General features: G+C 40.7%; 1 protein-coding gene across 1 annotated transcript in view; it reads right to left on the bottom strand.

The window, feature by feature from the left end:
* Positions 1–12,939, bottom strand: part of KYNU (kynureninase) — a 54,554-nt gene extending 41,615 nt beyond the window's left edge. Inside the window, exons 1-3 of the mRNA XM_075511918.1 lie at positions 12,756–12,939; positions 7,199–7,319; positions 321–403 (exon numbers count right to left, since the gene is read on the bottom strand). Of these exons, the coding sequence (XP_075368033.1) occupies positions 321–403; positions 7,199–7,319; positions 12,756–12,924 (373 nt within the window). The 5' untranslated portion in view covers positions 12,925–12,939. The remainder of the gene's footprint in view (positions 1–320; positions 404–7,198; positions 7,320–12,755) is intronic.
* Positions 12,940–13,733: the final 794 nt, after the last annotated feature.

Genomic DNA, 13,733 nt, shown 5'->3' with positions numbered 1-13,733 from the left:
AATCTGTAATGCCAAGTGCCCTTTAAAAGAGCTTCATGTGTTAGACCAAATGGTTTATGATGCTCCAAGAAACCCTTTGCTGCAATTAGTTTCATGATATGCATATGCTCATATATTATCGCTTACATTCATCTCTTAAATCACTTGCAGCCTTAAAATAAAGTGTTAGTCCATGCACAAGGCAGTCAGAAAAACTACTTTAAAACAAAAGAACTAAGGAACTAAATTCTGGTTACAGAGTTGTGGGACTTTCAGTCTTAAAAGAAACCAAATTTGTTTTCATTTCTAAAGAAAGATTTTTCCCTGCAGTTCACACCTACCAACCAGCTCAGCCATCAGGTCCAGGATGCACTCGTCTGCCAAAGCCCACGGGCGCCGACCATTGAAATGGCCATGAACACCTCTGAAAAGGAAGAGGCAAAGGATGAAAACATATGCTGTTCCCTTTGGATCACTCCTAAGAAACGTACCTGACTCTGAGATCCCACATTTGGAGGAGGGAGGATGAGGAGATTCGCCTAAGATGAGCACGGCACTTTTATCATGCCATTAAAGCTCATAGCAAACGCAATTCATTTGTTGGTTTCTTACAGGTTTCCGATTGATTGAAAACTAGTTATTTTGGCCCTCAGAAGTCCTCTAGAAATCCCTCAAAATTAGAGGTTATAGCTTTTTCACAAGCCCTCTGGAAGCGGCTGCACGGGCACAAGGCGGCTCCAGGAACAGGCATGCCGGGAAAGGGCACGGTGCTGCCCAGCGCAGGACGGCACCCCGCTAACCCCAGCTCACGTAAACTACGCAGAGAGCAGAGATCACCTTGTAGAACTACTCCATCGGCATTTCTAGCTAACGTTGCATGGTGCAGAGGGTGGTAGACTTGAATACTGCCTTGCTCCCAGACAGAAATATTTCTTGTCAGGAACAATTTCTATCCTCCTGAATCTCCTGTCTGAACTCACCCTTCTGCATAAACCAGCAGGTACTTAATATATATTCAGGGAAGCACCTGCTCAAACAGAGCCGCTTGCTAATTTTTATTGTTTCTCTTCTCCCTGCCAAATTGTTCTAGATCTAAGCATGCGTAAAGCTTTTTGGTTTGACAGACGGCATTTAAAAACTATTTTGCAAACTGTTCCTGTCTACAGTGGATCATACGGGCACCTTAAACCTGAATACATCACCACCCTGAAGTGACAGATAACGTACATTCAGTTCTGGATTAGGTGCTCTGAACTAATTTTTGCTTCAAATGAGACAGAGAAGTAAACTTCTAAGGTAGCCACCATGCATATATAAATAAAAAGTTGCAAAGTTTCTTAAACATGGATGTAGCGTACAGATTTAAATGCAAATGAAGGCAGATTGGGAAAAGTAATAATGGTGCTAATCCAGGGGAACATTGCTCTGGGCTTCCATCTCACACTGGATGATTTTCATATTTGCTGAGCACCACAGGGTACTTGTAGAGTCGGAAATGCCAGGCTGCATGCGGCTGAGGCAAACCAAGTATAAAGCTGTTTCAAAACAGGGACAAAACCAGTAGGGAACTGGGTAGAGAAAAAAAAAAAAAGCCCTAAAAGCTGTGATGAGAGAAAAAAAAAAAGAACAAGTAATAAACCTTTTAAAGAGGAACATGCACACAAGGTTGACTCAAAACCAAGACGTCTGGCAAATTAAGGCATGAAGAAGAAGGGCGTATGAGATGCTACCAGCTAGTCCCCTGTCCTTAAGGCTATTTAAAAGATTGGTTTTCCCTATCCACCTCCTACTTTCCCTTCTCAGGTAGGATTTTGTTCTGTCTCCCACACAAATTACCTGAATGTTTTACAGTCAGACCCTTTTTGATTGACTTGGGTCTAATTCACACCTCCTAGGGATATTTCCAAAAGAACCACAGTCGTAAAGAAAAGAACTGCTGCAAAAAGCACAGTTTGTATTAACCATTTCACATCTCTTATCCTTGCAAAATACCATTTGCTTTTGGACTAGTTTAGGTCAACAGCCGAAGGAAAGCACAGGTACAGCTGAACATCTCTTACAGATAAAATAACCTCCCTACATTCAACAAATCCAACCCCCCACGGATGACAAGGAGAACCCCGATCCCCGATTTGGATAAGGTCGCGGTACATTAGCTGACCACTTTTCTGTTTTAGAATTGCTCTCTGATGAGACCTTGATAGCAGAAAGCGGGCAGTGTGAAATAGCACTCATTTACAAGAACATTTCATAGATGAGGAATAAAGGCAGTAGGTGGGTAGGGGAGAAAGTGGGGTAAGGAACAGGATTAGTGCTAAAAGTTCCTTCCTTCTATCAGACCGTAATGCAGCTGCTTTCCCTGAAGACAGTGGTATGTGTTTCACAAACAGCAAGACATTTATTGCTAATTTCCCTTCTTACTCTTAACTGCAATATAGTGATCAAGGGACTTTGAGGTAATACAGACTGTTAAAATAAAAAAACCATAAAAGATTTTCAGTGGCTCCCAGCCTGAGGGGATCTGTATTTCTGAAAGAGGAGAGCGTTCATAATAAGATGGGAAAAAGAAGCCCTAAATACCTATGGGATTCTCTTTCATTAGCTTTCTCTGATTTTATAGCCATTAGTGTCCTTCTAATGGGAATTTACTGATGAAAGCTCTCTCTACCAGCACACAGGACTAACAAAATTTCAGAATAAATTTCCAAGTTATCATGAAAACAGATATGAGATTTTAGGCATAAGAATATTTTATTTTGAGAAGAAAACATGGAAATTTAAGTATATTGAAAGAGGGAAGAGCCAGCATTAATTATTATTCATATTATTATTATTATTACAGCACAGCTTACAGCTTGCCTCCCTCTTGATGGCCAATATAAATGCCAAGAGACAAAAATTATTGCAGCTAAAATGGTAGTTAAAGGCATATTCTTGGACCCTTCTTTTATTTTAATCACATGAAACTCTGTAGCCTTTGCTGATGGCACAATGCATCCTATTACACTTAGGTTGTAAAATTCTATGCTCTGCCTCAGAGAATTTATATCTCTGTATATTATGCCACCCCTCTCAGCTCTGGTAGGCACTGGGGGTAATCATCTTTAAGGACACAACTGCAGTGCTTCTGGCATTCCCCTCGGACACGGACAGCCTACGTCTCATTTTGTTTCCTCCGCACCCTCTGCAGGTAGCAAGAGAGAGATTTAAATCGAGGTACCCAAATTGATGAGTACAAGACATGGCCTACCAAATCAGAAAGCGTCATACCAACGGAATTACTTCTTAAACTACTGTGAGAGTTCCTCATTGTACAAATTAATTTTTAGTTGGTTAGCATTTTATTTTCAATTTGGCAAGAAATCACAATGCCACATTTTATTCACTGAAGTCCGGTTGATTTAAAGCTCGCTAGGGGAGCTAGAAACACATTTTCCGATATGATCCCAGGGTTTGAAAGGAGGTAACGAAAGGGATTTAAATTAATTGCCAGCTTCAGGAATCTTCTGCACTCATCCAAATCTTGTTCAAGTGGAAATTTCCTTCTTGCTTCTTTGCCAAAAATGATGCAAGGTATTTAATGAGCCAATACAGACTCTTAAGTTTGACGATGGTTTCAAGCAAAGAAATAGCCGAAAGAAAGGGAGACATACCCAAAGAAAAAGAACCGTATGGAGCAGTAGATTGAAGGCAGAACTAAAAAATCCAGGGCATTAAACCAGGCACTTACAGCTCTAACATACAACCTGCTGAAAGGTACAATGCAGAGATGACTCCTGCCAAGTGGCTGGAGAAGTGAGTTTGTCAAACGGAATATAACCAAGCCCCATCAAGCTGCACTCCTGCTTGCAGGGCTCTTATATCTTGCGGGATTAGTTCAGCACGTAGAACCGAAGATACATTTTGACTCACTGAACACAGTCCTTTGCTACTGCAGGTGCTGTATTATAAAGCCCTCCATAGACCTGGATTTTTTTGTCTACTATACTCATGTCAGAAACCTGTTGCCAAACTACTTCAATGCTTAGAAGTATATATACATATTTAGTTTCTAGCCTAAACTTATTAATTCCTAGTTTATATTTACCATGCCAGCGTGTTATTTCACATAAGTGGCTCCTTTTTCCCCTATGTTTCCCCCTTGATACATTCACAGAGAACAATCATTTTTCCTTTCAGTCTTCATTTTGCTCAACTAAACAAATCTAATCCTCAAGACTTCCATACAGCAGGTTCTCTACTCCCCAATCACCCTACCAGCCCTTCACAAGAGCATAACAACTGGCTACGGCAGACTCCCTTCTGTTTTAATAGTTCCACTTTAATGAGTTGCTCGGACATGAGAGGCATTGCCTGCTGCAGTGAATATGTTCTCACGCAATAATGATTCTATAAAATACATTAATTGCTTAAACAGTGTGGTGGGGGAAAGGGGAAACAAGACCCTGCAAAGCACCTATTGGCCTTTATCCAGCCAAACAAGTCACTTGAATCTTCGTCTTTTAGATCTCAAAAAACTGGATTATTGGCTACTCTAGGCTAAGCACAGAAGAGACAACTCTTCATCTCTTTTTGCCCCTCATTCAATAAATCTTGGATTTAGCTGAAATCAAAACAGAAAGAAAGATGAAGTCTCAAAGGCTCTTTTTTAATCCATACTAAGAATGCCAGTGGCTTGAATTTGTAGTCTTTATACTTTAGCATAAAAAAAAAAAAAAAAAAAAAAAAAAGAGTACTGAGGAATGTGGAAAGAAAGAATACAAAACCAGAACAGGTATGTGGGAGGCAGATGTAAGAGAAGGCTGCTATAACGCACCTTTTAAAGGGGGGGGGGGGGAAGACAGTGACACTGTAAGAGGGAACACAAGAAAGAAATGCATGAAAAGGCCTCTTTCTCTCCAGGCCTTAATCTAATGAGTTGCCATCACCGTGCAGAGCTAAAGCTATGAGCTTCCCTGCCCTTGACAACAGCTGCCAGGTAATCTTCCTTTCCACTCTTGCCATCAGATATAAGCAGTGAAAACCATTTAAATAGACAAGTATAGTAGCTTTTTGAGATGAGTCCCAAGACACAACAAACAGAAAATGCAATAAACCAATTTATAAGAGAGCCAGAATCTATATCATTGCTGACTTGAAGAATGTACCTAATTTGCATGCCATTTCTTAGATCCTCGCTACTTATTTATCTAAGCCACAGACACTAATTTCCACACTGCCAACACACAAGCCATTGAACAGGCTTCGGCTGGTAACAGCTACTACCTTAGACTGGATATTCCTAAGCTATCCTTGGTGACTAGAATAAAAGCATCCGTTTATGGATCTCCAACTACCTATTCCTTTGCAGCCCCCAGCACCCCATCCCACCCATCAACTTCTTTAAACATAAATCGCTCTGTTCAAATTTAGCTTGACCTCATCCTGACTTTCTCAGTTGCCTTAGGTGCATCTGCAACTAGCAGGATTTTGTTATGGGTTTTTGTTGGGTTTAGTTTGTGTTTGGTTTTTTTCTTTTAAACTTTCTGATTTAGTCTGGGTAAGGTGTTTGGAGCCAAGCTGTATTTTTGGCAAACAACCTTCTAGATTTGCTCCCTCTCTTCAGGTGGCTTGAAATCATGTTCAGCCATATTTCCCCCTTAGATACAGCTGCTGAAGGTACTTTTGATCTTCTGGAGAAACATGCTGCCCACCCTTTTCTTTTAGATTTTTATAATCATCAAGAAAAAAAAATCCTTCTCTGTAGCAAAGACAAACATAAGAATGGCAGTGAACCAATGAAAAGGTACGGTGAAGGAGCTGAAATATGTTCGCACTCTCAGTGCATCACTCCGACAGATAAGAGTGTTATCTGACTTTTACCTTTCGGAAGAGCTCAGCTGTTTCCCTGATAAAGTACGATAATCATACAGAAACGGACAGGGTTGCAATTTTTTCAAATGACTGGAGAAACTGCAGTGTTGTGCTGAATGAATAACCAGAAGGAACGAGTGATTCCCCAAGTTCACATTCATTCCCATTCATTCTCAATCTTCTTCTCACTTACAAGAATGCAAGTAATAAATAGAAAACAGCAAACCATTTTTAGTAACCCACAGCATTCATATATTAACAAGTGAAACAGCAGCTACAGAGTTTTCGCATTTACATTGTGAAGCCTCCTTCTACAGCGTTTCTACTGAAACAAGGCTGCCCAGCTAGCAGAATTAGCTTTTCCTCTTCTGCCTCCCCATATCTCCTCTGCTCTCTCACCATGAAATCACATCTGTTCCACTCATATCCCACACCCTATAAAAGAGTTCAGCTCTTCCAGCTCACTCACTCATCTGGATGTTATATTCCTTTCCCACCTTCAGCTCCCTGGTTTTTACTTATCTTTTTCTTTACTCCTCCCTGCTCCAGCTGCTCAGGCAGGTACTGGACATCTCAAAGCACAGACTCTCCATGGAAACAAAGTATAAAATTTTAAAAAACAAAGAAAAATCTTTTCCCCCCCCTATATATCTAAAAGTTTCCCGTCTGTTATGATGACAATGCCCCTTTTCCTGCAATGCTGAAGTGTGTCCCTCTTTTGTCCTCCTGTCTCTCCTACATCAACTCCTTTCAGCAGAGCGCATTGTGATCCACCCTCAGCTCCTCACTGAGATGCTCCCGAGAAGACAGGAATGCTTCTTTCTAAATAAGATGAACTTGTCAGGCAGAGACCTGGTTTAAGAGGAGCCAAAAACCTGCCAGCGCTGGCAGCAGCACCACCTGCGCTTGGTGCTATTTCAAGGAGAACTGCCCATTGCAGGGCCTGCAGGGTGAATCACACGCAGTTAAAAATACTAATTAGAAAATCACAGGGCTTGAAACTGAATCATGTTCACCAGCAAGCAGCAGTAGCCAAATGAGTCTGTGTGTCTTGTGTATAAATACACATAGCGGTTGGATGGGGGTGGTTAAACCACGCAGGTCCTCCAGATGAGCCAAAGCACAGCCACCATGCGCAGCACAGGTTATCACAGCTGGAAGTTTCTCTTTGCCTGTTTTACTGCTCATACCTTTAAAGAAGATTTAAATAGTGCTAGGGAAACATTGAACATGTTTTACTTCTGGGCTGTAGTGGTTTTAACACACTATTCTTCTATTCAAGCATTTTCCAGGCAGATCCCAAAATAAAATGAAGTGCTCATCTAAAGCATGGGTTAGCATCTCGCATACCCTGCTGTGTACTCACGTTCGAGCCCACTTGTCCAGTTCTTCATCCAAGTAAGTTTTAACTTTTCTTGGCTGGAGCCCGAGAGAATTCCCAGCAAAGTATACGCAGCTCTCCTCTCCGTTCACCAGGCTCAGATCAGCTGCAGAGGGAAACCACAGAAATGACACACACGTGGGACTGAGCACAGGAAGGACAGCACACACACGTGCCACCACCCAGAGCTCCGCCTGTTCTGGAGCTCCCTCGGTCCCTCGGTCATGGAGACACCGCGGTCCCCATGCACGAACGGAGGTGCCGCATCCTGACCTTCCTCCCAGGACACCACGCAGCTGACCCTGCAAAGGGATCTAAGGAGGGGGACAGCCGGGCAATTTGCAAGCAGTTATTCCCCTCATCCTCCTGCAATTTTTGGCTGAGTCTGTCTATACCTGTTCTGGAGCTAGGGTCAGTTCAGGCAGCGTTAAATCTCCAGGTCTCTGGGACTGTGTGGGAAGCAGCCACTCACACCGATTTTGTCAGGTCTGTAACCAACGGTGAGTGAAGAGGGAGCATTTTCCTGACCAGGCTATCCACTTTTCTTCCATCATCGATATATTCCTACTCTGAGTCGTGAAACTACTTGAGTCATGCATTTAATAAAAGTTAAGACTGGGTAAATCTGTGTATTTCATGTAAGTTCTCCCTGCATGATTAAATCACTATTTAGAAAAATGTAGTCATTGCACAGAATATTTTAAGGCAGTCTCAAAAGTTCTTGTCTTGTCAGCATATACTGTGGGCTGCACTTCATGTCATCATCTGAGGAGGAGGAGGAAATCTATGTTGACAAATCCTTTCAATGATTAGGAGAAAAGCAAGGCGGTAGAAATTTATAAATAATAGCTCTAGTGAGGTTCTGAACAATCTAATTACCCCATGTCATCATCTATCAATCCCAACATTGCCTTTTTCGATTATTTCTCATGTTAGAGATTCTTGGAGGGACAAGTGATGGTGACCTTCTAGAAGCAGAAAGTAACTTGCATTCATCTATACATGTACTTACAATACCCCAAAAGCTAACATTACATGTATTTTTGGTAAATATAGTCCATATACCTCAGAAAAAAGTTCAAATGAATGAACATGTTAAAATACATGCTAGAAATGAATGATCAGATTGCATTTTTGTCTGAAAATTTTATGTTAGGGCTGTAGAAAAATAGATTAGATGCCTGGAAAAGGTCTCTTACTACCTTTTGTACTAACAATTACCAACTTCATTGAACTTCACCAGAAACACATTTTTCAGAAGTATAGACAACTGGGTAATTTCTTAATTAAAGCTTTGGAAACTTTTTAAAAGCATAAATCAGAGAGCAATTTCAGTCTAATTTGTTTTACAGATACTATGTCTGTTTTTCATCTCTATTCTAATATGAATGAAAACAGAGCGGCATAAATATTATCCATGTTTCTAAATCTGTTCTATTAACAGTTCTTTTCCTATCAAGAAACAGAATAATACTGTCTCACTGGGAATAGAGAGAAGGACCTTTGCTCAAGAATTTGGAGCTCAATCTCACTAATACTCTTTACACTCCAATCAAGCATTAAAACAGGTAAGGAATTATAAGCAAGTTAGTTTTTCTTGCACCACAGTCCTTTCTAAATAAAGACGCCTCTTGGGTCACCGTTGGAGAGAGATGGCATTACCACTTTGACAAAGTCTATTTTTCTACTTTTACACCTGTTACTTTGGTTATTCTTTTTTTGGCATATTATCAACTCTGTATTGGGCTGTACTCTTTTCCCTTTCACAAAGAGCCCTTTACTTCCCCCTCTCTAATATCATTAAAAGACTCATTTTGGACCACTGCTGCTTCCCAAACTAGGCTTGTTTTTTGCAGCATCTTTGTCATTTCACAACTTGTGCCCAGCACACCGTTGTGCTCCAACATTTCCTCAGTCCCTGTGATATTCTTTACAGTAACACATTCATTTTCTTAAGACTAGCACTTGTCTTTCCCCAAATTATCCTCATTTCTTACAGTATTGGCCCTTCTATTTCTGGAGGAGCTGTGGTTGACATGCAATATGTATTGAAACATTCAAATAGGAAATAAGCACAACTGATGAAATAAAGGCTGGTGCAAAACAAACAGGAGATAATTATTGAAATGTGTCCTTAGAGTAGCCTGAATAAAAAAAAATACATGAACAATAATTTACATTAAGATTAATTAGATACATTATAAATTATTCTCACACCTACTCAGATTCATGCAAACTGGTCAGATCTAATAACTTAGATTATTTTGCATACTAAATATACCCATATGTCTATATTAAAGATGTATTTCTACACCTTTTAAACCTCAAAAGAAAAAAGCAAGTTTATTTTCAGAAATATTCAGTTCAAATAAAAAGGAAAAATACAATGTCTTTATTAACCAGAAAGGAAGGACTAAATCTGTTTATACATTATCATCTGAGTCCTGTCCCTTCTTAAAGGATAAAAAAAATCACCTCTTTCACACCTTCCTATACCCCCCTCAAAAGCCCTCCAAACAAAGAGCCAGATTTATAAGAACCACCACTACCTTTAACCATCTCTTCAGGGAAATATAGCTCAACACTTTCACTCTGGGACATCTTTTTATTCCCAAGAAACCCAGATGAATCTCTATTCCTTTACAAGATGACAAAGCACAAGCCATAGCCTTAATCAGATGGGTGATTTGGCACCCAGCTGCCAGCTGCAATCCAGTCATTCCTACCTCCCCCCAGCGCACGAAAAAGCATTAAAGAGACTTTGTTGTCATCTTGGAGAAGAGCGAGAAGATCCAAACATTTCTCTAAATCTTCTGCTGTCATCTTTTCCTATTTGCTCACCTGAGCCTCATCCCTCGTGCTTGCACATAAAAACTGGAAGATTTGCTGGGGAGTTAGTCTGCTAGTGGTTTCTACTTGATCGATATAACAAATAAACAGCTGTGACAGTTTGTAAGTCGTTAACTAAATTAAACTATTATAATGACTTTAATTATTTTTGTGTACGTAATCTTACAATTGTCTCCTATGGATGTTCTCATCTGCTTCTTGCGAGGCTTCATTTTAAAACCTCATTGTAATGTTTTATGTAAATATATAAAGAATATTTGATGGCTAATATCTGTAATGACATTTATCTTCAGAAGCTTGTTATCTAGTATCCGCTCCTGTGCTCAGATAAATGTCATGGGAGATCTGTCTCTATCATATAGACGCACAATGTAAATATATATATATATATATTTACACCCCTGCTGTTTTTCAGCGGGGAAGCTGTTCCTGATGACAGCTGAAGCACAGAAAAGAGAGACAGGGGAAAAGAGGAGGAAAGAACTCCTCAGTTTGGGAACACAAGAATGATGGGTTCTCTGTGCTGTTCAACTGGTACTACTATGTAGGCTGCTTGTCTTCACTAAAACACATATATACACAGTCTCAGGACTAAATGTTATAGTAACTGGGGGAAAAAACCACATCAGCAGTCTTTGGGTCTAAATATTACGGTAATTGACAAACGAACAATAATAGAGGTCGGAAGGGAAGCAATGAAAACTGTCACAGAGGTATCAAAACCTCTGTGTACTTCACAGAAGATTCTTTAACCTGAAGCTGCTGAGACACTGCACTGAAATGTGACCTTTCATATTCTTGAGAGACGTTTCACATGCCGCGGTCAAAGACACGGCTGCAGTTCAGGTGCCCTAGTTGAGCTGGATTTCAATAGCAGAGCCAGATTAAGGGCAGCAGCTCAATGGCCACGCGAGCTGCCTTCCAGCATCTTTCCAGCTTCGGAGGGACATTTTGCAGCGGCACGCTGGCAGCTGAAGTGGAACTTTCAGTACAGAATAGTCATACCCAAACAAACAGATGGGGGTTAGGAAACTCTTTTAAGCAACCAGAGGGAAAAATAAAAAAAAAAAAGACTTCTTGGCAGACAGGCTGAGAACACCTCCTCCGTGTGGAGGAAGCACCTAGTTAAATATTTGTAAAGTGTCCAGTTCTGCTCTGAATAATATAAACAGCAAAATTCAAGGATTTAAATGTGGGGAAAGATAAACCAATACCGCCACTACACAGAGAACTAAGATTTATCATCTTCATGTCCAAAGGATAGGAGCAGACTGCACTCCCAACATTCATCATCTCAAGGCAGAAAGATATTGAAGACAAAGATAGTTCCGAAAGGTGTCCAGGAATTCAGATAATTGATACATTTTCTATGACAGACCTTTACTGGACATAATTTGGTGAATGTACCTGTAATCTCCCATGCACCATCAATACGGTTCTTTTCAGAAAAAAAAAATCTGCAGAAAATTGTATTTGCGCTTATTAGAAAATGAAAATATTTTGCAAGAAAGTTCTATGATATTTTTTCCTTTAATTTTTAATAGATGCTTTCTGCCAAGACAGAAAAGGAGGAGAAGACTATGCCTATGTATGTTCACCGTCTAAGGAAAAAACATGCCATTACTTCAGCTTCCACTGTGCGATGACCAGGGTCTGCGGAGCAGGGGCAGCTTTTACTCCCCAGGTATTTGACATGTGAGCTGAAAATAAACCCAGACAGGACTTGGGAAGCAGGCGGAGAGCCCAGGACCCTGCTGCCTCCATAGGTCGGTGCTCCCACCAGGTTTCCCTGCATGATTTTGGCCAGACACAGCAGCAGTGGTGGGTACAAAAAACACCCGTGGAAATGTTTTGGACTTTCGCTAGGCTAGGAGAGCTAACTCAAAGCAAATGCTTCCCTCTCAGCTTGCCAGCCCTCCCGCACATCCCTCCCTGCCTGCACACCAGGTCCTCTCTTAATAAATCAAAGGTACCCCTGCTCCCATGCCCAGGCACAGGCTCCTTGAAACAACCTACAGACCAGGAATGAAGCAGAAAAATTTTGAGAACCATTTTGCGTGGCTATATCGAAGCCACGTGCAGTTATCTATTTGTAGGCAATTCATGAGGAAAGTGGGAAAGATCTTCAAATAAAAGGTTTCATTATGAATTATTTGCTGAGATCAGTTATTTGCTCTAAGGCACTGTCTTCCATTTGGCCTCAGGAAGAAAATCATCTCTACTACTAGCAATAAGGCATAAATGTTAATATATGTACCATCTCCTTCATTAGCTAAAATAATTGTAACTAGATAGATAGTACCAAACTATATTATACCAATGAAGCAACTACTCCGAACTATTGTAAGCTACATTGCAGTTTCAAACCATTAGATAGAAATGCTTCTGCCTATAATTTTCAATCAGTCACTATATTGTTCAAAGCAGCTGACTGACGGCATAAGCACCACGTAAGTACTGTATCCTCGCATTTTATTCAGGATGGGAATGAGAGCATAAAGCTTTTGGTGCTAGAATAAGTTGATGGATTGATTTAGCAACATCAGGGACATACTGTGCTCAGATATGACTGCAATTGCTCAATTATCTCGTAAGTGACAATGATTTCCAAAGATTTGTGATAAACACATGCAGATGATGTGAAGCCCCACCCTTTCCCCCCCCAGGCCCCCCCTGTAATTATAATTCTCACTTGGAGGCAAATCCTTGACTTTTGGGATACAGAAACATTCACGAAGATGCTTTAACTCATCTTCTTCATCTAAGTGAAAAGCAAGTTTCTCGTCTGCAGGACTGCATCCCAGCCGCAAGGCAGTTCGCTCTAAAATGGTTGCTGGTAACAGAGGAGGAGATGGATCCATTTTCAGGTCATTCAATTTCACCTTAAAATGAGAAATGCCACAGTTTAGGTTCCGCAGTATGCATATTCATGAGTGGCTGATAAGCAGCCGCTAAAGCTGCATCATTCAAGACCCAAACTTACTTGATATCAAGCTTTTAAGAAGTGAAGTATTTGAATAGAATGGTAAAACTGATCAATTCAAGTATTTCCAAGGCAACATATTGCTGTAACCTTTTTTTTTTCCTCTCTATAGATACGATGCCCTTCCCTTTTTAAGCTATATCAGCAGCTTCTAAGTTCTCCCACCAGACTGATAGCAGTTACAAACGCTGAAGTGTCATTCACAATTTTGAGATCTCAAAGCCAGAGGCAGCATTACTGTTTCTGCAGTCTGTGCTCAGCTACACTGAAGTTGTTTCCACGCTGTGCGACGTTCAGCCTCTTTCAGCTTTTCTTCCTTAAAAATAGGAGGGGGTGTCTGTGTACAGCCATGCTCACGTACAAGGGCAGAGCAGGCAGGATACAGATAGCAGACAAAGGCATCGTTAGAAGTGCAGTTTTCAAGACCAGGACCTCGAACCAATATTTCCTTCTAGCTATACCAAATATCCTGGTGGTTTAGCTCCCTTTGTCCTGGGAAAGGAGAGAAGCCCAAGTCAAGCTACAAACATGACAGACCATAGTTTCTAACAGAATATCCAAAAGCGTACCTGCAAAATTTACGAGCTCATTGATCTTTATAAGAAGTATAGTTCTGTAGCTGTAACGCTCAGACACCGTTGTGTTCAAGATAGCATTTGTGCACTTGACTTTACAGATCTCTTGGCA

Source organism: Mycteria americana, chromosome 9, assembly GCF_035582795.1.
Source record: "Mycteria americana isolate JAX WOST 10 ecotype Jacksonville Zoo and Gardens chromosome 9, USCA_MyAme_1.0, whole genome shotgun sequence".
NCBI classification, from domain to species: Eukaryota; Metazoa; Chordata; class Aves; order Ciconiiformes; family Ciconiidae; genus Mycteria; species Mycteria americana.
Note: the sequence above shows the minus strand (reverse complement) of the source record. Positions and strands in the feature narration are given on the sequence as shown.